Here is a 25,614-nt window from a genome sequence, read left to right on the forward strand (position 1 = left end):
TGGATGAAGCTGGACAGTCCCGAAAGATTGAAGCAATTGAATTCAAGTGGAATTATCATTGATCAAATAAATAAATAAAAAATGACGCAGGGAAATTAAAATGGTACTAAGATGGAAAACATAAAACAACAAGAACTATTCCTTTTTTAACAGCCACATTTTTTGCATTCATTTTAATTTCATGGTTCATAGCAGCACAAGCATCCAGTAACTTTCACTTGAAAGTAGAATTGGGCACACGCCTTAATTAAATTAGGAAAAACAAGAGGGTTATAAAAAATGAAAAAGAGGGATGTCATGTTTTTGCAAAATAAAACACATCTGAAATGATTTGCAGATAGAAATCAGGCGAGTACGTTTAATTCATTTGACAATATATTGATTTTGCATTTTTCATAACAAAACAAATCAAACGTTTGTGGCCAACAACTACTTTTACTTTGACAATTGAGGTCCTCTATGCAAAATGTTTCAATACCCTGGTTTAAATGAAATTATATCCAGATACTAGGATGGTCCAATCAAAGTCTAGTCCTAAATCCAATTGGAAATCCCCCTGCCCCAGATTTATTTTCATTTATGTTCATGATCACTCACTATCCAGCCTGACTTAGGCTGGGCTAATTGACAGGGAAAATTGAGAATTTCAGTAGAGAAAAACAAACAGTGTAAGCATGTACGCTTAGATAAAATAAAATAAATGAAAATGTTGCTTGTATTCTAGTTTTTGAAACAAGATGTCAGTCAGTAGTTGCATATTCACTGGAAGGTTGCTATAGGATTCAAATCCAGACCAAAAGCATGTAGTTTCCAAAGACGTCTGCTTGTTGAACGCCCAGGTCACATTTTCACGTTCAAGCAGTGGCACGTAGATTAGTGACAATAAAGTGCTTAGTCTCTTTTAAAGCCTAAATCCACTCCATTGCATCGAGAAAAAAAAAATAAAATAAATCCCATTCTTTGTGTAATGTTTTTTACATTAAATTGTGTTGAGTGGATTTAACTGACACATTTGTTTGTACTGAGACCACTTGAAAGCGATGCTGTAAACATATCAAATGCACCGCAAGAAAACAAAACAGACCTCTTAAATGACAGTAAAATATTTGTAGCATGGATTCCCCCCCTTTGCTGCAACAAAAAAAATATAGAATTTTATTGTTGGAGTATTTTGTTTCAATTATGTTGACACTGAGCGGGACGATTTTCTGTTATTATTAAAACTCGAATGGCGTATAAAAAGAAAACTTTACGGCTCAAGCGGCTCAAAGTGAAAAGCCATTTCTGTTGTTTGACCACCACATCAAGGCTTCTGGGTTTTTCCTTCCAACATGCTCATGGAGTTTTCCTAAGTAGAAAATGGACTGTTGTGGAGAAAGTGCTTAATAATCAGCGTGGCACACTGCACAATAAATAAATAAATGAAACAACACACAAAAAAAAGTCAGCTTGCAGGGCTACTTTGACATCAGTAATCCACCAGAAGGAATGTAATAAACCTAGGAGGTAGACATAAAGAAAGCAGATCAGTTCTGATCTGACCTGAACAATGTGGTTAGACAAATATGTGATAATATTGACTCTCATGGTCAAAGGAAGCAGTAAGAAAGAAGATGCTAAAAAGAAATTATTAGCTATCTTCCCTTATATGAGGAGACCCATCCACCTAAGTTCTCTAACTCTAAAAGCAAAGCGGGAAGATATTTTTTATCTAATAGATGGGAAAGACAAACTAAGTTAGCTTCTAAAAGCTCCACAGATTTTGCTTGCTCATGCTAACGGCATAAACCCTGTTAGCTGGGTCTAACCGTGAGAATATGATGTGCATTTAGTCACCTTTTAGGTCTTGTCTTCGAGCGGTTTACTGTGACGCAGGGTGTAATAAAATAAAATTAAAAAAAATTACAGTTTTTTGCTGCGTCACAACATGGCATGTTGCTCCTGTGATGTTGCATGGATAAACAAAGTACCCGTTGATTAAAGTGAAATATTATGAGCCCACCTTGGAAGTCAGCTATTTTCTGAATGAATCAGAAAACAGGTAGAACTGCCATCATTTAGAGGCACTACAAGCATTTAGCATGCGGAGGAAAGAGAATCTTCATTAGCGCAGACAGAATATCTGCTGCAAGCGTCTGCATGCCAACAGGAAATGTTTCTGTGGGGCTATAACTGTGATATTTGAGTAAAACTTTCCTCAATTTTGTACCAGTTGTGAAAATATGCTTTATATATTGCGTCGTAGAGTTCGTACTACAGAACTTTAAATAATGTATGGCGGGGTGTGTGTTTTGCAATTTTTTAGTGTGTGTCAATGTGATTGTAGAGTGCGATTACGTTGAGATTGTATTTCTTCCAATTCAATTGATAGAAAAGACAGATACACAATAACGTATTCCCGGGTCGAGCATTTTCGACAAGTTGCGAAAATACATAAAATCTACTGCACATTATATTGCATATACATCGCCACCGCAATATCTGTGTGTGTGTAGTGTTAACATCACAAAAGACTGTTGGCTAATATATTCAGAGTGCTTTTTGTGATCAAATTTTTACTATCCCTTGTATTTTAGTACACATGCCCATATATACCTGACAGAACCAAATATTCCAAGTGTTATGAACCAGCGTTTTTCACGATAATGTAATATTCATCCTGGACGTCGCCAAAAATGCTAAAAGTCACGGAGTGATAGATGCACATGAGAGGAAAGACGAAAATACGCATATATCGCAACTGATATTGTCATCGTGATATTTCCAAATGAATATGACCCCGCAGATGATTTTTCCAATATCGTGCTAAGAACTCCCCTCAAATACAGACAGAATATATCGTGCAGGCTAATTGTCGTACAACGGCAGGAGTACAGCAAAACCTATTCAAGCTATGCAAGTCATCAGTTGAAAATTGATGTATTTTTTCATATCGCATTGTGCTGTACATCAGGCTAGAAAAAAAAAAAATCACAATGTCTTTCCAGTATCGTGCATCGCTGAGAACTAGACAAAACATAGCGATTATCATAGCTTATTATTTTAACCATTCATCGTTATGCTTTACATTTCTACTGCAGAAGCATGTGCCTCCCACCCCGCCCATGTGACACGAGAACCTCTTGACAGGCAAATGTGTTTGCTTAATCTCAATAAGCCCAATAATTAGAAGCAGACGGAATCCTGAATTATAGACATGTGCATACTGTATGATCTGCTTTCGCAAACCGGAGGAACAAATAAGTAAATCCTACAACCTGACTCTTCCCATCTGGAAGAGTTACGGGCTAAAACCAAAACAGAAATGGTCCGCCTTTGTCATTTTTAAAGTAGATAGCACTTCAAGATCTTCAGGAAGTTAAGGCTCTGAAAGGTGTTCGTGTCGTTTCATCACACACCAGCTTGGACAGGGTCGAAAACGACGGCTGAACTCCGGTGGAGGTTGCGGACACCGTTCCAGAAATGCAGCGGCAGCTTCGATAGTTTAGTGCAGGGGTGTCAAACTCCAGTCCTGGTGGGCCGCTGACCTGCAGGTTTTAAATGTGCCACAGGTACAAAACACTGGAATGAAATGGCTTAATTACCTCCTCCTTGTGTAGATCAGTTCTCCAGAGCCTTAATAACCTAATTATTCTGTTCAGGTGTGGTGCAGCAGAGGCACATCTAAAAGTTGCAGGACACCGGCCCTTGAGGACTGGAGTTTGGCACCTGTGGCTTAGTGGGTTGAAGAGCTCCAGAAAGCGGCTGTTTAGCTGCAGCCTTGCGCTGTCCTGTATCTGCCCTTTCTCTTAAGAGGAGCAGACAGTAAGCCTACACCATCATTTAGGGGGGGTGGGGGAGGGGGACAAGTGAGCAAGACAATAAACAATCTTTGTCTCAGTGCCATGAGGAAAGCATATAATTCTGCTGGTGGACGCGATGCTTTCCACATGAGAACGCAGCTCATTTTGATCTGCCAATGCTTCCAAACCCCAGGTTCTCTCCTTCTGCTTCGACATCAGATGACACAGATAATGCAGTCATATTGAAGAGTTCCTTTGAAAAAAGTGTTATGTCCAATATGTTCCCCTCCATGCTGTACTGTAAGAGCCAACAAAAGACAGTGTGTTTTCTGGATAGTTACACTGACGGTCTGTGTTATTAGATTTACATACCAGACGTCCTTGGAGGAAAGGAATAGTGCTGTGAGAACAGGGACAGTTGTGTTTCAATATGATCTTCTATGTTCCATCCAGTTGTCCATACATCCATTCGTTTCATATATCTGGTTATTTCTTGCGAGAAGATCAGGTTTGCTGAGGTTAGGGGGTGTGTGAGGTCTGGGGGCTTTGGTTTACCTCCAAGAGTCAGCTGGTGAGAGATAGCATGCACCACAGGAACCCCAGGGTCTCATTTCTAGCAATTATTTATTGAGCACCATTAAAGTTAAACAGGTTAAACTTGTTGCCTTACAATTGTTTTACTTTTGAAGTATAACTATGCAACTGACAACTTCATAAATAAAACATAAGTGGATAGCTTGCCAAAAATGTCCAACTCTGATGTGAATATGCTTCTTTAGCTTTAGAGTTAAATTCATGAGCATGGAAATGGCTCTGAAGGTCTTTTACCAAAGGAACCCTATGAAAAGCTCACATCGGTAGATATCTTCCTCCTAATGTTAAGGTCAGAGGTCTAAATGAAACACAAATTATGTGCAATTTACCTTGCTAGGGCTTCGGGTTACATGAAGTTGGAATCGGTCGTTCAGAATCGTTTTATGGGTGCCGTTAGGCGAGCAGAGGGGAGGAAGTTAGCTTGCCATTGACGTGGGAGGATTTGCCGTGTGATTGTCGGGGGTTTTGACAGCCGAAAGAGCAGTTTGTCATGCTCACTCACTTTGGAGGAGAGAAGAAACCTTCCAGAGATGCAGTTTGGTTTTCTGATTGATATAACTAACGCCGTAGTTTCTCTGGACTTGCGTTTGCAGCAAAACCTCCCAACGTGATGTGTGGATGTCAAAGGAACACAGTCCAGATCGGAAACTTGTATTCTTAAAATGGGGTCCCTGACTTTTCAGAGAAAACAAAACGTTACCTCAAAGTCATTGTCTCACAGAATATCTTAATGATTATTAGCCTGTTTTATGAGGTATGACGGTTGAAATAAACCTGATGCTTTTATGTTTTTGAGCTACCAAGTCACAGCTCCATAAAGTGATTTACTGAATGTAAGGCCACTCAAGCTTAAAAAAAAAAAAGAATTAGTCAAGACACAGAGGCTTGAGGATGTGATGTACTGATGACAGGCAGTCCATATGACCAGTGCAGTTTTAGAGGCTCTGAAATGTATGAAAGGTAGGGTTGTTCTTACTCTTTTCAATGAACCAGAAGTGCTGCCAAAACACTCACCTTGTCCTTGCAGATGAGTCCCTCGCACCTGCATAAACAAAACAAAAGAGTAGAAAATGTTCACTATTCAAACAGTATTAACTGATTCCCACTTACAATGTCTATTTCTAATGAACACAGCAGGTTTAGCAAATTAGGTGGACATTCACAATCTGACTGTTGATATATGAAAGGCGAGAGATGGCTTATCGAGGGGCTAACTGCTAACATTAGCTAAAAGAATTAGCTGTTAACTACAGAAAAAGACAATTTAAGAAAATTAGGATACGAACATCAAGGACGTAGTATCAGTGTACATCTTGCTTACCTTGATAATGATTTTTGCTACTTTTTTCTTTAGTCAACAACTGCTAGCAAACTGTGTAGCATAGGTTAGCACCAGTAGCCACGCTATGTCCAAATGTAGCAGAATTTCCCATTATAGAGTGTTTAAAAAATTTCTACCAAGTCTATCTTTACCTAGCTGTAAGCAGTTAAAAAGTGGATTTATTTTAGGTGAGGTAAGCTAGCTTGTAGCTTTCCTGTGTAACATACATAGTCATGCTATGTCCTAATGTAGCAGAAATTTAACATGTTTTAAAAATTGTTATGTTATGTAGTTATAAGGAGTTAAAAAATGGATTTATTTCAAGCAAAGTAAGCTTGAAATAAACCTGTTGGTCAAATTATTATCTGGCACAACTTTGTCTTTTCAGATGCAAATTAGCAAATGGTGTAATTGACTCCATTTGGAATCAACAATCTGGCTGTGACAGCTTTATTGATAGCTGAGGTGAAGAAGGAAGAGGATATGCGAGGGGTTCTTCATGTGGTTCCTTTACATCAGCAGCAGCAGCTTTGTGGCAGCATTTTGCCCCGTAGCCACGACAAACCGAGGCACTTATTAAGTCATTGTGTGAAAAAAGAAAAAAAAGTCAAGCAGGCTTCCGCGCAGATGATCGTACACCCTGCTTTTCTGTAAATACAATACTTGAGGCCCTACAGCGATCCCTTCAGAAGTGGGAACTGTGGATTTGTTGCGTTTCATGTAATGTACACTCTGTGGTTGAAACTGTAAACGACGTGAGTTCATCATGTGCAAAGGACCACCGCTTCTAATGATGTGTGCTCTCCTCTCTACGGTAGAGAAAAGCCTACGTGAAAGCGTTCAAGCCGGGTGCCCAGTGGCTGCATCTCTTCTGCATGTCTGGGTCACTTTGGTTTTACAGGACGCGCCAAAAGGCATTACATGATTTGCGAGAGGGGGGAAAGAAAAAAAAAAAAATGCTGCAGAGGGCTGTTGGACATGTGTCAAAATACAGTCTGAATTCATTTGCGCTGGGCTTCAATGTGCAGAAATGAGGAGAGAGGCCACATCAACAACTCCAAATGCATTCCACAGCAAACTAAACATTCAGAGCTTAGGTTCCCGCCAAATTATGCTAAGATGCAGCGGGGAGGAGGGCAAAGAAAGCCCCTTGCTAAAGTTGAAAAAAATCTGATCCATACAAATGATAGTTTTGTAAGAAAGTCTGACGACAGATTGATGTAAAGCACGCTAGACATTATGCCTGTCGTGTGGGACGTGAGTTGGACAGCGCCGCTGCAGACACTGTGAATTGTGGCCTCTTTCCTGACATACCTGTGGCCTGAACCTCCAAACCTTTCCACAGACACACACACAAAAAAGCTAATCTCTCAAGATCAGCACTATAAGAGCTGCTCTCTCTTCACTGTGTGCAGCCATTCCTCCCACCCTCTTCCCCCTGGCCGTGCAGTCAGTCCAGGATGTGGGATATGCTCAGTTCAGACGGTGTGCGGTCGCGTTATCCTCAATCAGCGTGAATTTTGAGATTAACAACCAGCAAAACAAAGCTTTGGCAACGGGGGTCGAGCGGGGTTTGGGGGCGGAAAGGGGGTGCGTCGCGAACCCGGGTCTCGATGAACGTTTGCGCTGTTCGACCGGCGAGTGATCCTGCGACCACACAGCCCCGCAACGGTATTTTCTTGTTAGGGAGTAACACTGTCAGTAGTGACAGGAATGAACCCTGGAGAAAGAAGCTGGGGAGAGAAGCTTTTCAGCCTCAAGAGTTCCCCGCTTCTGCCAAGTTGGCTTTCCCATCCTGTCAGCGTTGCACACAAAGCTTGGCGAGGGCGGCCGCAGTGAATGCGATCACGATAATGTGATCGTCAGTTCGCCGTAAACGTGTTTTGACTTTGTATTACTCAAAAAAAAAAAAAAAAAAAAAAGAATTCTAAAGTCTTAAGGTGTGGTCCGATGGTTGCATCATTTTACAGGACGAAAAGGGCTGACAAATTAAAATATGAAACATATGCGATACATTCGGGCTGCAGTGTTACCTGCCAGGTGGTTTTATTGCAACTATGGGTGAGACGCTGAACTAAACCGATACAGCTCTAATTGGAAATATCCATCCATCCATCCATTTTCTGTTCACCCTTGTCCCTAATGGGGTCGGGAGGGTTGCTGGTGCCCAACTCCAGCTACGTTCCGGGCGAGAGGCGGGGTACACCCTGGACAGGTCGCCAGTCTGTCGCAGGGCAACACAGAGACATACAGGACAAACAACCATGCACACACACACTCACACCCAGGGAGAATTGAGAGAAACCAATTGACCTGACAGTCATGTTTTTGGACTGTGGGAGGAAGCCGGAGTACCCGGAGAGAACCCACGCATGCACAGGGAGAACATGCAAACTCCATGCAGAAAGACCCCGGCCGGGAATCGAAACCAGGACCTTCTTGCTGCAAGGCAACAGTGCTACCAACTGCGCCACTGTGCAGCCCTAATTGGAAATAATAACATCTAAAAAAAAACACCGAACTGACAGCTGAACACGAGACAAAGATTTCCATTTGAGGATTTCAGGAGCCAGAATGAGGTTTTCCTTCCTCCTTCATGTCTTCCTGAACGGGTGCCGACTTCAGACGAACCATCACCAGCCCATGTGATACGCAGAGCTGGAACAGTGTATCCCCAGGACTTGTTGTAGCTGATGGAGTGTCACTTTAAACCTCAACCCCTGCAGACCAGCAGAAACGCGTTCTGATTAGCACTTAATCTACTAAAGTCGTCCATTGCAGCGTCGGGAGTACGAACGCGATTCGGTTGAGGTGACCTGCCTCTCTGCTCTCGAGGCTCAAGATGAATGCGAAGAAAAGAAAAAGAAAGAAGAAGCCGCAGACATTCACTAAGCGATTTTCACCTGATTGCAAACTGTTGCTTGCACTAGATCCACTTAGCAGTGCTGGATTTTTTTTTTCTTTCTGAAAGAGAAACCTAATATGCAGATCTATGGCCAGTAAGTGCAGACGTTGCTCTGCTCTGCCTCTTAGGTTTTTGTCCAGCGTGCTCCGCAGTGTTTTATGGAGCGTTGTGGTAGGTCGCTCAGCGCGAGCGCCCGCCCGGGTCCTGCGCATGCGATATTTCAAACTTTGGCCGAGATCGGCTCGGGTGTCTTTCGTATCGGATTTGCCCGAGGACATTTTCCTGTAAACGGGACGCTGAGGAGTTTACGTTGAAAGTCGCTCATTGTGGAATGGGCCGTCTTTTTTTTTTTTTTTTTACTGGCTCCTTTGTCTTCCGCAGGCGAGCGAGGCCGCGGCCAGAGCCACAGCGGTTTTGAGGGCTTTCATCAGCTGTCTCAGCACAATCATTTAGGAGGCCAGCTCTGACCAGAATTAATGCAATATTCACATCCATAACCAAGCATCGTCATTTGAATTCTGAGAGGGGAACCAGAGTTTGCATGAATGACAAATTGTTGAGTTGGACATGTTTACTCTGAGTTAAAGAATATCCTACTGATGCATCTATTATGGGTATTATGGTCTACTTGTGTTGTATTCTGCTGGGCTAGCCCGCCCACAGTTAAATTTTGCCTTAAGTTGTCCCTGTCTGCTAAAAAATAACAAAGCAAAAAAAAAAAAAAAAACCTGACTAGCTGGGTAATGTCAAAGTCATCAAGAAGTGCGTTCTGATCCATTCCTCTTACGAGTTCCAGCTCTCTTCTGTAACTACTGTTTCACCAAATACAAGAATGCCGTGTCATGATCTGCGTTTTTCTTTTTCTTCCCACCTCTGATCCAAGTGATTTAGGAATATTCATCTGCCAATGCCAAGTCCCGACCCAGCACATTATTAAAATCAATTGCATGTACGTGCTTGAAAACTGAGAAGCAGTGCAATCCGCCCCATTTCCTCCCATGATTTCCGTCCTTTTTTTTGTTGTTTCTTCTTCTCTAGATTCACCATGCAGATTGCACTAAATATACACATTAGCGAGCCCGCCACTCGAATCTGGCAGATGGAAGCAATGTGCACCTGGCAGCTGTCTTTAGGTCTAAAAGTGACCACAGAAATTGGGGGGGAAAAAAGGAAGTTTTACATTTTGAAGAACTCCACTTCCTGATCTGACGAGGCGTTCTTCAAAACGTTGAGGAAGGACATCGGACTCGAAGACAAACAACTTTGCAATGTTCTTTTTTTTTTGTTATTAAATGACGAAAAAGACTGCAAGACCTGCCTAAAATAATATAGAAAAAAAATCACAGTATGTGACCTACACAAATATACTAGAAGTGTCATAACTACCATTATTTAAAGGCGCTACAAGCCAGAGTTTGCGAGCGCTTTTTACTCTGACACAGGACGCGAATGCACAACTTGTCCTGAAATGGCTTCCCCAAGTGTCTCTCTGCGCTAGCACAGATTGGCCACATTTAAATGAGACATTAATTTCTGCTGAGTTAAATCTGAGCCACAGCAAATTTCTTGGTGTTCTCAAAAAGTCGGAGCTGTGCAAGTTGAGTGGGAAAATTAGCATATGTAATAGGCCAGTGTTTTTTGTGTTTTATGGAGCAGAATATTATTTCTGTAAGGATGTGGAAAAAGATCAAATTGGTTCTGGGCTCTAGTAAGGTGTGCGTAACATTAGCATATTTGATTAGATCTGCCTGTTTTGGTGCCACTTGGGTGCGGGACAATGGGGAGGGCGATGCAGGGAACCACAGTAATGTGGGTGGTCCGGTGCAGGGCGTACCAAAATCAAATACCTTTTTTTATGGATTAATTAATTGACCCACAATCCTGCTAATTATGGGGCAGTTAACGGGATGCAACTGTGCACAAGTGGGGTTTTTGTTTGCATTTCTTATTAAAACTATTATACAAGTTAGCATGCTTACTCTGTGTTCTGATTGGACTCAGTGTCATCTAGGCATATCTTAATGCATGTGTGGACAAAAATGATAATACTTGCTTTTCTTTCCTTACTTTTCCTACAAACTTTGCTTCCAGTGTGATGGTTGTGTCTCAGCTGCTGTTTGCACAACATTTACTATGTTGACATGTGGAATTGGAGGCCTTATGGCCTACACAATTGCTCATTCCCTGTACATATTAATGGTAAGGTTGCAAATAACTTTGATTAGGATGGAAAAATCTGATTTTTTTTAGCTCAACAAAGTCACATCCATGCCCCCCAAAACACAGTTTTGCCTACTAAAGCAGGTTGTGGCTTCTTTCTTGGTATCCAACTAATATAGTATGCCGTACACCAGCAACTGGAATCAGAAATTGAGTTTTGTCAGAAACCTCTGGTATTCACCATTAAGTACAGCCTTGATCAAGACCCCAAGGCAATATTTATGATTGGGTTGGAACCTCCTGAATCCTCAATGCTCTTTCTACAAGGAACAAGGCACTGACATTACATGATGTCCAATAATGTGAAATTATTAAAGTACATTATGCCTCTTTTTAACCCTCCCATGATCTTTAGAAATGGGGTCATTTAGACCACAGAAGTTTTTTACTCTGTGCGTAGTCCGGTGGGGTCGCACTTTACGACCCCACCGAACTTTACAAGTTTTTTGTTCCGTTTGTAGTTTCGGGAGTTGACGATCTGACGGGACAACCTCCCGCTTCCCCGCTGTCTGACCGTGACATTTGTCATCAGCTAAGGCCGCGAGAGGGTTAGTGTATCCAGCTGTTTTGTTGCTCATTGACAAACATTTGCGACTATTGCTGAAAGATTTCAGTGTGAACGTTAAACATATGTTTTTTATTGACGCATTTCACCGTCACACTGGACGTGTTATAGCTGATATCGTCTCATTAATCATTCTTCTTCCTCTCTTACAGCTAGCTATGGAGCTTACCCCATCTGTAAAGGCTGCTCAGTGTGCTCCAGGGATAACGGCTGCGTGAACTGCCAGCCCAAACTCTTCCTGTTCTTGCGAAGGGAGAGGATGAGGCAGTACGGCGAGTGTCTTCACGACTGTCCAGCCGGATACTACGGCATGCGCAGCCCTGAAATCAACATGTGCTCCAGTAAGAACCGCCACCCTTCACCCCAAACTCTTCCCTACCTTCAATCCCACCATGCAGGCCTTGAACACATCCCCCACTTCAGCTTCCCATTTTCCCACAGTGCTTGATTTACTGTCAATTATCAAGAGGAGACACACATACCTCACAATTTGAATGGTTTGTCTGTCCGCGCAGGTTGACGTTAGTGAAGCTTCATCTTAGCATCGTGTCCCTCGGGATGAGCCTGCTGTTTCTCATCCGTCTGTAACACCATCCTAACCCTTTAATCCAAAACATGCCCAAGTTATGAGGATGTCTAAAGGTACAGAAATCCAGGAGACGTCATAAATAATTCTGAAAAAAACAGTATCACTTCAGTTTGTGCTCCTTTGCCACAATGCTATCTCAGAACTTCAAATAAATGTTAATAGTAGGAAAATTTAATTTTTTAATGATGATTTCATTAAAGAAGATAAAATGTTATCCAAATTAATCTGGCTCTGTGTAAAAAAATAACTAATTGACTCGTGTTAAATCTTAAATGAACTGTCAAAGATATGACAAATTTAGTTTTCACCACTGAGTGCACGATGACACACCTGAGAGGTCTTAGAAGAACCCAGAAAAGCAGTGCACTATAACCTCCACTTCCCTTTGGCTATGATCGGAGTAAAGAAAGAGGCACCTCCCCCCAAACATTAGCAACCATTTCAGAGTTCAAAGGCTAAAACCACAACTGAGCAAAAACCAATATTTCATTTGCCAGAAAACATTTTCATGAGCCAAAGGCAAAAAATATTTTCGTCGACGGACGAAACAAAAGTAGAAAACAGGTGAAGGAAATAATGAATTTGAAACAAGCATGAACTCTTTCGCCTGGAAAAGGATTTACGAGGAAGACTGAATGCAGTTTTCATTGCCTCGGTTTTATTTACTGTTTCCGAGATGAAAGCATTTTCCATATTTTGGCAATCGTCACCCCTTTGTTGCAGATTTTTTTATGGCATGCAAAACACGTTTTGGTCTCCGGCTTTAAGAGAGGCCACACCATTGGTCTCCGTGGAGTTCTGGCTTACAGTTAATGAAAAATCCAAACAATAACACTGACAAATCAAAATGTTCTCAAGCGTGGTTGTTAAAGAATAACACTCAAATCCAATTAAGGAAAAGTACCTTTCTCCTCCTTATGTAGCACCCTGATCTCATAACCTTATGTTAACATTGATTATGCTCGGAGAGACGGAGAGGGACTTTGTAGGTTTATGCAGAGCCCGAGGTGTTGGCTGAGTGTTTCGTATGAAAACAGTGAGAAACTTGAAGCTTTTTGGTTCCCTGAGCCAAACGTCTGACAGACGCACTAAAACCGTATCCCCAGCGGAGGGTATCTGAACCTTAAGGCTGAAATATATGAACATGTACCAACTCCTGAGACAGAAAAGTACTACGTTCTGCTTACCCTCTCACGGCTGTCCTAGAAACAAATAAATCTTTTATGTTAATTCTATCTGCGAAAATGAAACACAAGTCAAAGAAAAAAAAAAACAGTAAGTTAAATAGTGAGATCTACAATAGGCAACGTCACCGTTCGTCGAAGATGTGATAAAAGTTGAATTTAATGCCACTAACCCTACGGAAGTTGCGAGAGGCGTGCTCAACAGTTTGTTCTTTCCCATTCCCAATAATTTATATTATTATTTGGGAACTAACTGTAAGATTTCAGCTGCTCCTTAAGGTTTCATGGCCGGTCTAAGTAAAGTTCAGAGTACCTTCTGTCAACAACCAAAATCAAGAAAAAATTATTTTCTTGACAAAATAAGATAATCATAGGCCTGCCAGGAAGGCATAAGTCCTTCATTGTTGATATGTTTCTACAATACTGCGAAATTATCAATTGTTTCAACATTGGTTTTTTTAGGGGGGTGGCGGGGCAACAATTCTGCATTTTGCAGATTTTTCTCTGTGTCAGAACAGCTTTTTAAACCGGTGGTTATCGAGAAGCTTCTGCAGAACGTGCTGACAGTCTGAGGAGGCAATTCAGTCATTTAAATCAGATGTGTTGGAGTAGGGACAGATCGAAGTGCCTGCCCACGCCAACACGAATAGCTCGCAAAAGGAGATTTTCTGCTACGTTTGAACATCGAAAAACACTGTCTTGGGTAAGAAAAGCTGATTTTTTTTTTCTTTTTTCAAAATTGTAATGCTCATTGCACATATTAAACATTCCCAAATTCTTTCATCTCTTTAAAATACACAATATTAGGCAATAGATAATATATACTTTTTCCAAGTAACTTCATCCAGACTTGAAAAACCAGCAAGCGGCGGGTTGTTGTCCGGACCCATGTCTGTTTGCTACATCAGCACCACAGCACCAGTCCAGTTTTATTAATTCTTAGCATATTAGAAGGAACGTCCTATGCTCCGCAGACATTATAAACTGTTGTCGTTTCTTACTTAACTGAAAGAGAAAGACATCTTGTTCTTGGGTAATAAAAGCGCTTTTATTTACGTCAACTGAAGCATAGAGAACCACTGTTTGAATTTTGACTAGCAGTTTCTGATGCTTTGCTGGATAATCTGGACCCCTTGCCTTACACAGCGCTGTTACAGCAACATCTTGTATTGTCACGTAGCGTTAGCTCTCAGGACGAGGCTCACTTTGATGCGATCGCTGCTTCACTCATTGCTCTTTAATCCAGTTTTGTACTTGGCCTCAGCTGCTCTCCATGTGTTATCTTTTTTTTTTTTTTTTTAAATGAAACGATTCAGGTCCAGTCTCCATGAACTGATATTTTATTGTCTTAGATGCAAAATTATAATTTTTTTTTTCTTGAGCTGGTCCAGCTAACTGGTTCCCAAAGGCTCAAATATGTCTACAACAAATGACAGTGAGAAATTAATTGCCGTGATGGCGAGAGCCGCCTTGTGTTTTGGTTTCTGAAGGGGCCCAGAGCTCGGTGTTACGACTCTGTTGTCATGAGCTTTTTAAACACAACTTCTAAAAATCACTGAAGGAGCAGCAGTTGCTTGTTATTACCCCAGAGTTTGTCTGTGTGATCTTATCTCATTCAAGATTTTTTTTTTTTGTTTTTTTTTTGTGGACTCCCTGCGTAAAGAAAAACAAAAACTAGACAAGCAGAAGGCCTACACACTCAGCCACTTGCTGGGCTGAAACCTCACTATTTTTCGGCAGGGGTTCTGTAGGATCCACAGGCATGTAACACAAAGGTCTCTGGATGGGAAGAAGAAATGTACTGCTGGAGAAACAAAGTTAAGCAGGAAACCCCGAAAAAGAATGTCTCCTTTTGAGAAAGATAAGTCAATGGCAAACAACAGACATGCTTTTTTACATTATTCTGTTAAGTAGTAAGGGAAGATTGCATTTCAGACCAACACGTATTCAAGGGATATGTTTAGCCTAAGGTTTAGCCAACTTTAGGGTCCAACACCTTAAACATAAATTGTGAGTTTATTCACTGTGATTGTTGGAACCATACAAAAAAAAAATTAACCCATGTGGACGGAGGTCACAACATAACCCAGGTTACGGTGGAACTTCGCTGGACTTCCACGTCATTGGAGTCTGAATGCTAAAAGGGCTGAACTGTACTAAAAGTAATAATTTTGACATTTACTAACAAGTAATATATTATTTAACCTACTAAAAAAACATGCAGCTAAACAAAATGTATCTTTTAAATAGTAAATAGACTGAATTTACAAAGTTTTTTTCTACTCAAACCATTTTATCCAAAGCGCTTTACACTGGACTTCCAAATATGCACTCATTCATACGCTGAAATATGGATCGGTAGGCAACTTGGAGTTAAGTCAAACATACCCAGGTGCAGGAACAGCTGAAATCTGGCTCATAACTCTTGCATTACAAGACAACTACCATCTTAAGGCTATCTTATGATTGGAGGGCCTTCGTATTCGTGCCCATCTCTCACAAACAGCACGGACCACCTCGCAGGACCGTTCTCTGCTTTGCTTCAACGGTCATGAATAGAATGCCATATCTTTCTGCAAACAGTGTCCTCCATGGACAATGACATTTTAGCCATTTGACAATCTGCATTGGCATTTTGTGAAGAATGCAAATGTATGTAATGCATCTCTGTCTATGATAACCGCTCCTCAGAAGTATTCATGTAACCTCAGGATACAAAAATCAAATGGAGGAAGCAGACTACTTGTGGCAAAAATGTCAACCTTGTTGTCAGAGCGCATTTCTGCATAAAACTTCTGACCAATCACCGAACACATCTGTACAAAAATAGTTTCACTGGGACCCAGTGTTGAGAAGGGGACCAGGACGTCGCCCTGTGGACAAGATGATGCAATTTTCGTCACTCAACTACGTCAACGAAGGTCGATTTTGATGCTTTGGATGAAGTATGGAAGAGCCTTCAGGTACTAGAAGATAAAAGAACACTTCTCTTGACACCCAAATCAGTTTACGTCTTTGTTCATCAATGCCTGTCCATCAGGTTGCATTCAGTCTGCATTGGTAACTAGTTGTAATGTGGTCACAGTGGTGAGAAAAACAGCATCTTAAGAGCTCGACGCAAAAGTACTGTGTTAACTTGCAGAGCTGGTTCATTAGGAGTGTCGTTTTATACCCTATTGTTCTATGTGATCATGTGCTGCATTCCAGGAGGCAAATCTAGTTGCTGTAGCTCCAGTGAGATGCACAAAAGTTTGTATCAACTGTCTGGAAAACAGTTGATAGCACCCATGTCATTGTCTGTACGTGCTATTCTGCAAGGAAGATTTGTAGTGATTTCAGGTTACATTTGATCTAAAACCAAATTGGTGTGAACGATGTCCAGTCATGCTCTAACCCAAGCCGCAATTCTTCACAGTACTTCAAGTTCAACAAATCCCAATCCATCATGCTGTATCAAAAGCGAAATGCTTGTAGGGAAAGCGTTACGAGCCATCAGACGGCGATCAGAGTTGTATTGTCTACATGACTAAGTGTTGCTAGGGTCCGCATTCAGAGTAGGGCTGGTTTGAAAATGTGCTTCCTCAGACTGAATTAAAGACCCACAGCTACTGCAGACGAACGCACATTTTCTAGTGAAGAATCTATTGCAGGGGTGCCCAAAGTTGGTCCTCGAGGGCCGGCATCCTGCATGTTTTAGTTCTCTCCCTGGTGGTAGAAGCATGTCAATGTTCTTCTTGGGCCTGCTAAGGAGCCATCATTTGATACAGGTGCATTAAGCTAGGGAAAGCACTAAAACATGCAGGATGCCGGCCCTCGAGGACCGACTTTGGGCACCACTGATCTATTGCCTTGCCACACAACTGCAGATTTCAAAGGTACCTACTGCTCAAGTTGCTGGTGCTGTCAGTAGGTAACCGGATGACAAAAAGGCATCAGGACTGCCAATATGCCAATGATATGTAAAGTAGGTGTGTGGGCTATAGTTCAGGGTCAGGCTATGGTCCGATGAAAGACCGCAGGGTAGCAAAGACAGCGAGGGTGTGTAGAGGAAGTAACTCTGAGTTTTGCTAGAGTCAAATGGCTGTATACACTGGCAGCTCTCTTCCCATCAACTCGCTCTCATTCAAGCTCCTTGTTTCTTGTTCTAAAGCTGAAATGGAGGGTATTTCCACCACACAGTCTGGCCAAGGGAAAGAACAGTTGCTTTTGGCCTTTGAGCTTTGTCAAGGGACATCTAATCATCACAGCTTTGCTAACCGCTCTTTTAGATTTGCCAGTCAGTAGAATGGATCCATAAAAACCAAGCCCTTCTACATGCTAACGGTAGCCAGAAACAGACTGTTATTTTCATTTCACTTTTTTATTATCTAAAAGAAGAAGAAGAAAAAAAGTAAACTGTGGACTGTCTGTGCTTGAATGCTCACATGAGGTTTGAGCGGCGTGAGTACGTGCGAGCGCTGGGGCTGGCTGAGCATAAATAAGCGGAGGTGGGGATATCACAGACGGTGTGAAGAAGCTAGAAGGACTGCTGACACATCTGTCATCCCTGATCTCCCTCTGGAAGGTGCTGATTGGCAGGAACACCACCTCTGCCTCACCTATTGCTGTGCTAGGGAGGAAAGGAGCGCCCGAGTGGAAAAAAAAGCCCCACAGTGGAGTGAGTTGGGAGGAAAATGGCAGCTCCAACCTTTGTTGCGAACTCCTGCCATCTGCATCCCCGCACGACATGGCTGGGTGGCAGTGAGGAAGCCAAACAGCCTTTGTGTCAGCCAAACCTAGGGTAGGTCAGGGCTGTTCAACGTAGGTTGTGAGGTAAAGATGGAGAAGATAGAAAAACATGGTTTGCTTTCCCATCTGCCAGGCATTTTTACAACATCTGCACTTCGGACGTGGCAATCAGAAGCTGGGCGCACCCTCTTGTGGGCAGATGAGTATGCGTCTGACAACTAACCTGTCAGGTTTATCAGCTCTCCGAGACATATCTCTGTCCCAACACACCGAATGTTCATGCTAATTAGTTGAGTGAGTGCACACGGAGCTTTGAGAAGAAACAGGAAGTGACTGAAGCTGACACGTGGCTTTAAGTGACCTCGATAAAATCAACGGTTTACTCATCCAGACCACAGCTGAGGGGCCGTCGTCTGCCAAGCAGGGCTATTAGATCCCGAGTCACATTTGGTGACTCATCTCTCAGCTTCAGATTCGCTTGAGATAAAATCTCAAGAGCGACACAGAAACAAGTAAAATGCAAGGCGCAACCGCGGCGTAAACCGCAGAAAACGTCACCTGCTTCAGTGGCATCTTGTGCAGCTCTTCTGAGCGGTCATGAGGCTTTTCTGCTTTTCCGCTCATAATATCACGGCCCAGAACCAGTCTGAGAGATAATAAGGATAATACATTTAAGTCCGGGGCACAGGAGGCCTTCACTGGGATCCAGTGACCTCATTACGTCTCATTAGTCTCTCTGTGACACCTAGATGAAGACTTTAAAGGTGGTCCTGAGGTTAATCCCACTGGGGTGATGAACCCACTCCCTTGTATCGTTTGCTCTGGCACTGCTGTACATGTTGCTTTCGCATTCGATGTGCGTGTCAGCTCCCGCTCTCCCACCCCCGTGATCTAGATAATCCTTGATTGAGCCGTCAATCTCCATCGGCCCAACTCGTTCTGATAACCTCTGACCCTTCCGTCTTCATCGTAACGTCCACGGCGGCTCATTTGTGTTCCACCTCATCCATCCATCGCAGGGCGACATTATCATCTCATCACAAAAGCCTTTTTTACGCCGCTCCCTGTTTACATCAGAGATGGGAAACCAAAAAGTGACGCTTTAATCAAAGGCTCGTTAAACGCTACCGTCGTTGGCAGGATCCCGTATTTCATACAGCTGTGTTAGTGATGTTTGCCAACAATAACCAAGACTAGCACAACAAGCTCAGTGCATAAGAGCACTGACAGATGTTCTTCGTCTCTTGCTCATGTTTTTTTTTTTTTTTTTTACAATTCGCTTTGTGAACTAGCACTCTCTCAGGTGATGACAAGTCTGAGAAGTCTACAGCATGTTGAAAATATTTAGGAACACTTTGTGCTTTTCAGTTTGTGATGCTTTAACTCGCTCCCCGTGTTGCAGTTGGGCTGTACCAGCTTCCAGCATGGCAGACTGTGTTTAGTCTGGACAGAGATGCAGTTTCTCCCTGACAGGAATATGTGAGGGGTGGGGAGGGCAGAAAGTTTGAAAAGAACACTAAGTAAAAAAAAAAGGAAAAAAGAAAAAACTCATAAATACAGCTCCTTGCAAAAGTATTTATACCCCTTGATTATTTTCAATTGTCACGTTACAACCACAAACTTACACAGGCTCAAGCTGAGTGCGATGGAGAACATCTGTGAGTTTTACCACAGATTCACAGTTGGACTCAGATCTGGACTTTGACTGGGCCATTCTAACAGAAGCTTTAATCTCAACCATTTATTCTAGACCTAGCTTAACATTTGTGAATGATTACTAATGAACTGCTATTGTTCTTCCACTCTTGCCCCGTATTCATCTCCATACAGCTTCCTAAACCAGCTTCGCAGTGTCTGCTGGATAAAAGCATACCCACACCATGATGCTGTCCCCTACATGTTTCACATTAAGGATGGTGTGTTACAAGAAAAGTGATATTCAGTGCTACCCTTGTATCAATCCTTGTCTTAGCAGACCACCTTTTATCGCTGTCTGATGTGTAGCACCAGCAGCAGGAAACTGGAAATGCTACAATCTTGTTTTTGACAATGTTTTCTTTCTGGTCATGTTTCTATGTAGCCCAACTAACGGTCAACCTAACAGACACCTGAGCTGTGGATTTCTGCAGCTCCTCCACAATTACCATAGGCAGCTTGGCTTCTTCCCTGATTGATTCTCTCCTTTTCCAATTTGAAAACCATGTCTTATTTTTCTACCACTACAAAATTACACTTTAAATTGATGTAGTATATACATTTCTATCAAAATAGTATGAATTTTGTGATTTAATTAAAAGGCCAGTATTGTGTAAAATCAACTTTAAAAAAAACAACTTTGCACCATGTTACAATCTTGTTCTCTTATCAGAAACATACCTGGAGTGTTGCTTTGATTGTTTCATACATGTTTGAGAAATCCTTTAATCTCCCATGGTAACCATTCAGTTGTCCAAAAGGTCTAGTTGGACCTACTGTAGTTCCGCCTCCTCAGAGATGCAGTTTCTAAACTTCTAACCTATCGCCTCACAGAGCACCCCTCTCCGGCTCAGCTCCTGCGGACTAGCCAGCAGCAATTAGCAAACACCTGGTGGAACTTTGCAGCAGCTGAATTCATTATACCAACTACTTCTCAGTGCAACACTGGTAAAAACATTGTTAAAGGGTTAATAGAAGAATGACAACTTCCTGAAGGCGGAGTTTCAGAAAAAGCAGGACTTTCTTAAAGAGACAGTGCCCCAATTTCAAGTCATTAAATTACAAAGTCAAACTTGTTTTTAAGTCATATTTGATATATACAGCATTTTTATAACTGAAGGTAACTCGATTGTGTCATAAAATGGCCCTCTGTCTGGAAAACACATAATGCTCCCCCTTTAAAAGTTCATGAGGTCACAACACATTTTTAGTCTGTTTAGGTTCTAAAATAAGCTTGGAGCACAGGAGATAAGAAAACGTGCTTAATAATTATACGGGGTGTCTAAATGTGTACATGTGGGACGCGAAGAAGAAAGGCAAACTGCTGGAGACGTGATTTACGGTCAGCGCAGTCACGTTTTCCAGAGCGCAGCTTTATTGTAGAGTGAGCCTGACTCTAACCATATCTTATTGGCATGTGTGCGATTGTGCAGAGCGTGTGCATTCACGGTTTGTTTAGACTGGTCGGGAAAGCGTGAGACCAGAGTGAGTGGGCCGAGGCCATACTTTAGGGTTCAAAGTGAGGCGGGGAGGGACCCCTCGTTTTGCAGGAATGCCGAGGAGGAGGCCTGATGGTTAGCTGGAGATGGTGTAATTAAGGGGTGTGATTGTGAGAAACCTTCCCTTCTCCGGGCTCTGCAGAAAGGGTCACAGATAAAAGAGCGAGCGCCTCAACTGTCTCGTCTGTCTCCGCGCTTGGAAAGAAAGTCTTTCGGGTTTCAGAGGGAGAGATGACGACCTACCTGGGAAGCCCCCCCCCCCACCCTTTCGCCCGGAGACCTCAGATGGAGGCTGGAGGTTGAGGGTATCGGGGGGCATGCGTAGAGTCTCTGAGAAGCAGCATAAATTAGACAGCTCTGGGAGGCTCCTTCTAATCATGTGGGGCTGTGCGTCGCCCCGTTGGTGCGGTCGTTGTAATTTAGCCCGGCTCGACGTGTCATTTGCAGGGACCTTGATGACACATTACCGTGCCTTTTCTTCGGACGACGAGGGCGTGGCGTGAGACACAAAGTTTTTGCAGTTGCGTTTGCCAACGAAGCCGGTCCCCCGCCGCCTCTCAGTTGCGACCTCTTTTGGCTATGAAGCCAAAACACCGAAACCAGCTTTTGTCGTCATTCAGAACTTAATGAAAAACTGACTTTCCAATAATTTTGGGGGGGGGGTTGGGTTATGGAAAAATATGGAGATATGGAAGAGATGCAATAGCACTACAGACACTATTGTTCTTTTTGTAGCACCCCGTAGTTGAAAGCATGTGAGCTGGCGTGTTTTGCATGTGTAGTTTTGGATGAACCTTGCAGAAAGAGGTCAGCTTCCATCAGTTCCTCACCGTCTCTCTGCTTTTTTTTTGGTGTGTGTGTGTTTTCACACTTTTGATTTACTCGCTTTGAACAAAAGCCGGAACGTAAGGGTTTCGGTTCTCTACAATAACAATACAGTGATTCCCCCATGTGAAATAATTCACAAATCTTCTACCATTTTATATTTTTGAACAAGGGAGAGTATAATCCGTTCAACAACCCCCTTTTTCCCCAAACACTTTAGCTCCGAATCAATTCCACATGAAGTGGATTTCTGAAACCCAGATGACGTTTCCTCTTTCTCTGTTTCTTCCCCCAGGGTGCAGGATAGACAACTGCGAGTCCTGCTTCAGCAAAGACTTCTGCACCAAGTGCAAATCTGGTTTTTACCTGCACAAAGGGCGCTGCTTTGATAAGTGCCCCGAGGGCTTTGCCCCGCTGGAAGACACAATGGAGTGTGGAGGTATGTCAAACCGAACAAAGTCAGGCGCATCGAGAGAAAAAATGGGAACATTAAGGAATGTTCCCATTTTTTCATCACCTGTCTAAATCGCCAGATCGCCAAACCATAACAGACCAATAAGAAATAATTCTTCTATTACAGTAATATCATGTTATGCCCTCGTTGTGGCAAGTGGATTCATTTGAATAGTGACTGACTTGGCAGTTGTCCAGTCATTGCCAAAGAAGCTGGCTGCTCACAGAGGCCTGTAACAAGACATGCTAATGGAAAGTTGAGTGGAAGGGAAAAAAATGGTGGAAAAAGGTACGAAATGTCATGCTTCCAAGTGTTGACAAAGTTGAGTGAGACATTTTTAAAGCAGATCTTGATATCAGTTCCCTCAGCTGACCTGGAAAAAGTAGCAAAACTTTGGAATTTTGCCTAGAGGAAGATAAGAGACACTAGAACAAACAAGGCATGTGAGCCTGGGCTTCCTTAACGCCGCTGCACAGCCATATTGACTCTGTAATTCAAGCAAAAAGAGCCCCAACCAAATACTGTCATATTGAATAAAATGGAATATACATCCCAATGAATCTCATTTGTCAGACTAGAAGTACCTTTTGAAAATTAAAACCTATAAGCTGGTATTAAACATGCTTTCCATTAAGCTAACATTTATGTTTTTAATGATATATATTTTTGGTATTGGTCTGATGTAATTCTCTAATTTAAATGTCATGTTTTAAGTAGTTGAAAGTGGAAAATAATAAGAAATAAAGGCTGTCAAGCCTCCATCGTTGTGTTATTAATCTATATTATGTGCTTCCGTCTAAAGTACATGAGCTGTTCATGCTTTTCATGCTTCATGTGTCATCATGTAGAGGTAATATTCTAATTTACCGAAGGGCTCTGTGCTGTACATAAACAAGCATTTTAATTGACTAACATTTCTATATTAAAAATACTTTTCTTATTGGTCTTGTGTATTCTAATAATCTGAGAAAGCAAATCGTGATTCAAAATCTTCAAATTTGTCTTTGAAAACTACATTTTTGACATCTCAATTTGAATGCGAGCTTACAGGATCCCAGTGACGCTAAGCTAACTGGCGTGAAAATCTAAATTTATGAGTCCTACAGGTGTCTCTGATGAACACTGGTCTGTGATTTGATGGCACGCCACTTGTCTCTGTGTAACCCACGCAGAGGGCTGCGAGGTGGGCCAGTGGAGCGAGTGGGGAGCCTGCACCAGAAGAAACAAAACCTGTGGCTATAAGTGGGGTCTGGAGACCCGGACGCGGCACATTGTTAAGAAACCCCCCAAGGACACAATACCGTGTCCCACCATTGCCGAGTCCAGGATGTGCAAAATGGCCATGAGACACTGCAGGAGAGGTAAGAAGCACCCGCGGGCGCCTGTCGCTAGATCTTCGTTTTCTCACCTGCGTCGCGTCACCCTCGCGCTCCGGCTTTTGTTTTTGCCGTCTGAGCGCTTGAGGTTCACTGCGGCGCTTCTCCTCTTTGCTTTTCCCAAAGTGGCCCTTGTTCCACCAGCCAGCTTTTTTTCTTTTTTTTTTTCCGGGGCTTATTTCCCACCATCTCTTTTCCTCTCCTCTGTGGAATCCTTCAAAAGTATAATCTGCAGGTTTCCTCAATGGCCGTCTCTGTTTCCTCCTGTCAGCTTGAGAGATTTCTGCAGTACGCAGAGCATGTATGTCAGGCCAATATGCGAGAAGTCGATGGAATTTCTCTGTTTGCGCGTATGGCTAAAGAAAATGTATGTATATATTTAAAGGGTAAACCATTTTTTTTTCTTTCTCAGATGGTCCAGACACGCCATTTGGCGATGAGGGCCTTTTAAAATAAATGCCCTTTTCCCGTTAATGTACTTTAACATCGCTCATAAACTTGGGATTACGATAAGGCCAAGTGTAAATATTTAATGCCCCAAATAAGGAAGCAATTACAGTGGCAGATATCAGTCTATCAACAATTTAACAGAAAAAGACATACGCTAACTTCGATTTTTCTCCATTTTTGGATCGGGTGTGTTGAACGGGACGGTCACTTAGCAAAGTGGTGAAAGAGTAAATAAAGTTGAAATAAACCCTGATAGTTTCTCATATTTCAGCGCTGCGAGGGCTGCTGACTGGGTTGGAAACTGTGATCCCATGGCACATTTAGTACTTAATGTCCCGTCTTGTTTGTCAGAGAGTTTCCCTCCAAACGCCGCGCACCTCCTCCCGATTCCGCCATGGCTACTTGACCTTTTTTTCGAGAAGACTTTATGATCGTCCTAAATCAAAACTTGGCAATGCTCTGCACAGAAGCCGCGTTTTTTTTTTGTTTCCTTGTTGGTGTAGTCAGCGATTGTAAAACTTGCGCAGAGGCCAGCAGAATACTTAAACCCAGTTGTATGAAAAGCCCTCTTCTCATCCAGATAGCGTGTTCCAGCTCTGGTGGCCACGGGTCGAGTGTAAAAGTGTCACTGCGTGTGCATCTCAGGACTGCTCAGGCATGTGAAATGCTGTGGCGGGCCTGTTTAATAAAGGCAACATTTCATACTTAAGCATGTGTTGTTAATTCTGCACTCCTTGTGAAAAACTCCACTTGGCAAAAGCCGGTGAAACGCAACACTCTACAGTTCACATAAATAACAGGAAAAATTGGAGCCCCAGAGGTTGAACGGGAGGGGAAGCGCTGCGCAGACGCAGGGCTGTCGCAAGGAACTACATGGTGACAGGATCGCTTTCAGTGGGTGATGATAACGAGTAACTTGGTAGGAGCGAGGTCGCTGTCTGTAATGAAGGAAAGCCTTCAAAGTCTGCATGAGAAAGCAGGAAAAAAAACTAGGAAAAGGTATTGGCATAGAGTTATTTTGTCGTGGTAAGCAATAAATCAATAAATGGCATGATAAATTAAAATGAGAGCAATAACTTTCATTTGGACAACACTTGTCCTCTATAATAACGTTGAAAAGTTTTGAGAAATGCCGCAAACACCTGGTACGAAGTAGTTAGTTTGCACTACCTGCCAATTTTTGTCTGGTTATCCTGTCTAAGCTAATTATTGTGTTAAATGTTCTTTAGAAATCAAAGTTGTTTTTTTTACTTTTGAGTGGGGTATACTTACATGCGTCATCCGTTATTAATATTATTTTGATATTAATCCAAAATGGCCTCAAAATGACAATATTATCATTTATCGCGATACTTTTTGGGACAGTGCATCATCCTGCAAAATTTGTTATTTTGCCAAGTTCATACCCAATGAAGCAGTTCCATATT

The 25,614-nt window shown here is 42.4% G+C and overlaps 1 protein-coding gene across 1 annotated transcript in view; it reads left to right on the forward strand.

The window, feature by feature from the left end:
* rspo2 (R-spondin 2) overlaps nucleotides 1-25,614 on the forward strand; it is a 76,347-nt gene that overhangs the window by 22,587 nt on the left and 28,146 nt on the right. Inside the window, exons 2-4 of the mRNA XM_028018162.1 lie at nucleotides 11,540-11,728; nucleotides 22,203-22,346; nucleotides 23,534-23,722. Coding sequence (XP_027873963.1) covers nucleotides 11,540-11,728; nucleotides 22,203-22,346; nucleotides 23,534-23,722 — 522 coding nt within the window. The remainder of the gene's footprint in view (nucleotides 1-11,539; nucleotides 11,729-22,202; nucleotides 22,347-23,533; nucleotides 23,723-25,614) is intronic.

Source organism: Xiphophorus couchianus, chromosome 5 (genome assembly GCF_001444195.1).
Source record: "Xiphophorus couchianus chromosome 5, X_couchianus-1.0, whole genome shotgun sequence".
Classification (NCBI taxonomy): Eukaryota; Metazoa; Chordata; class Actinopteri; order Cyprinodontiformes; family Poeciliidae; genus Xiphophorus; species Xiphophorus couchianus.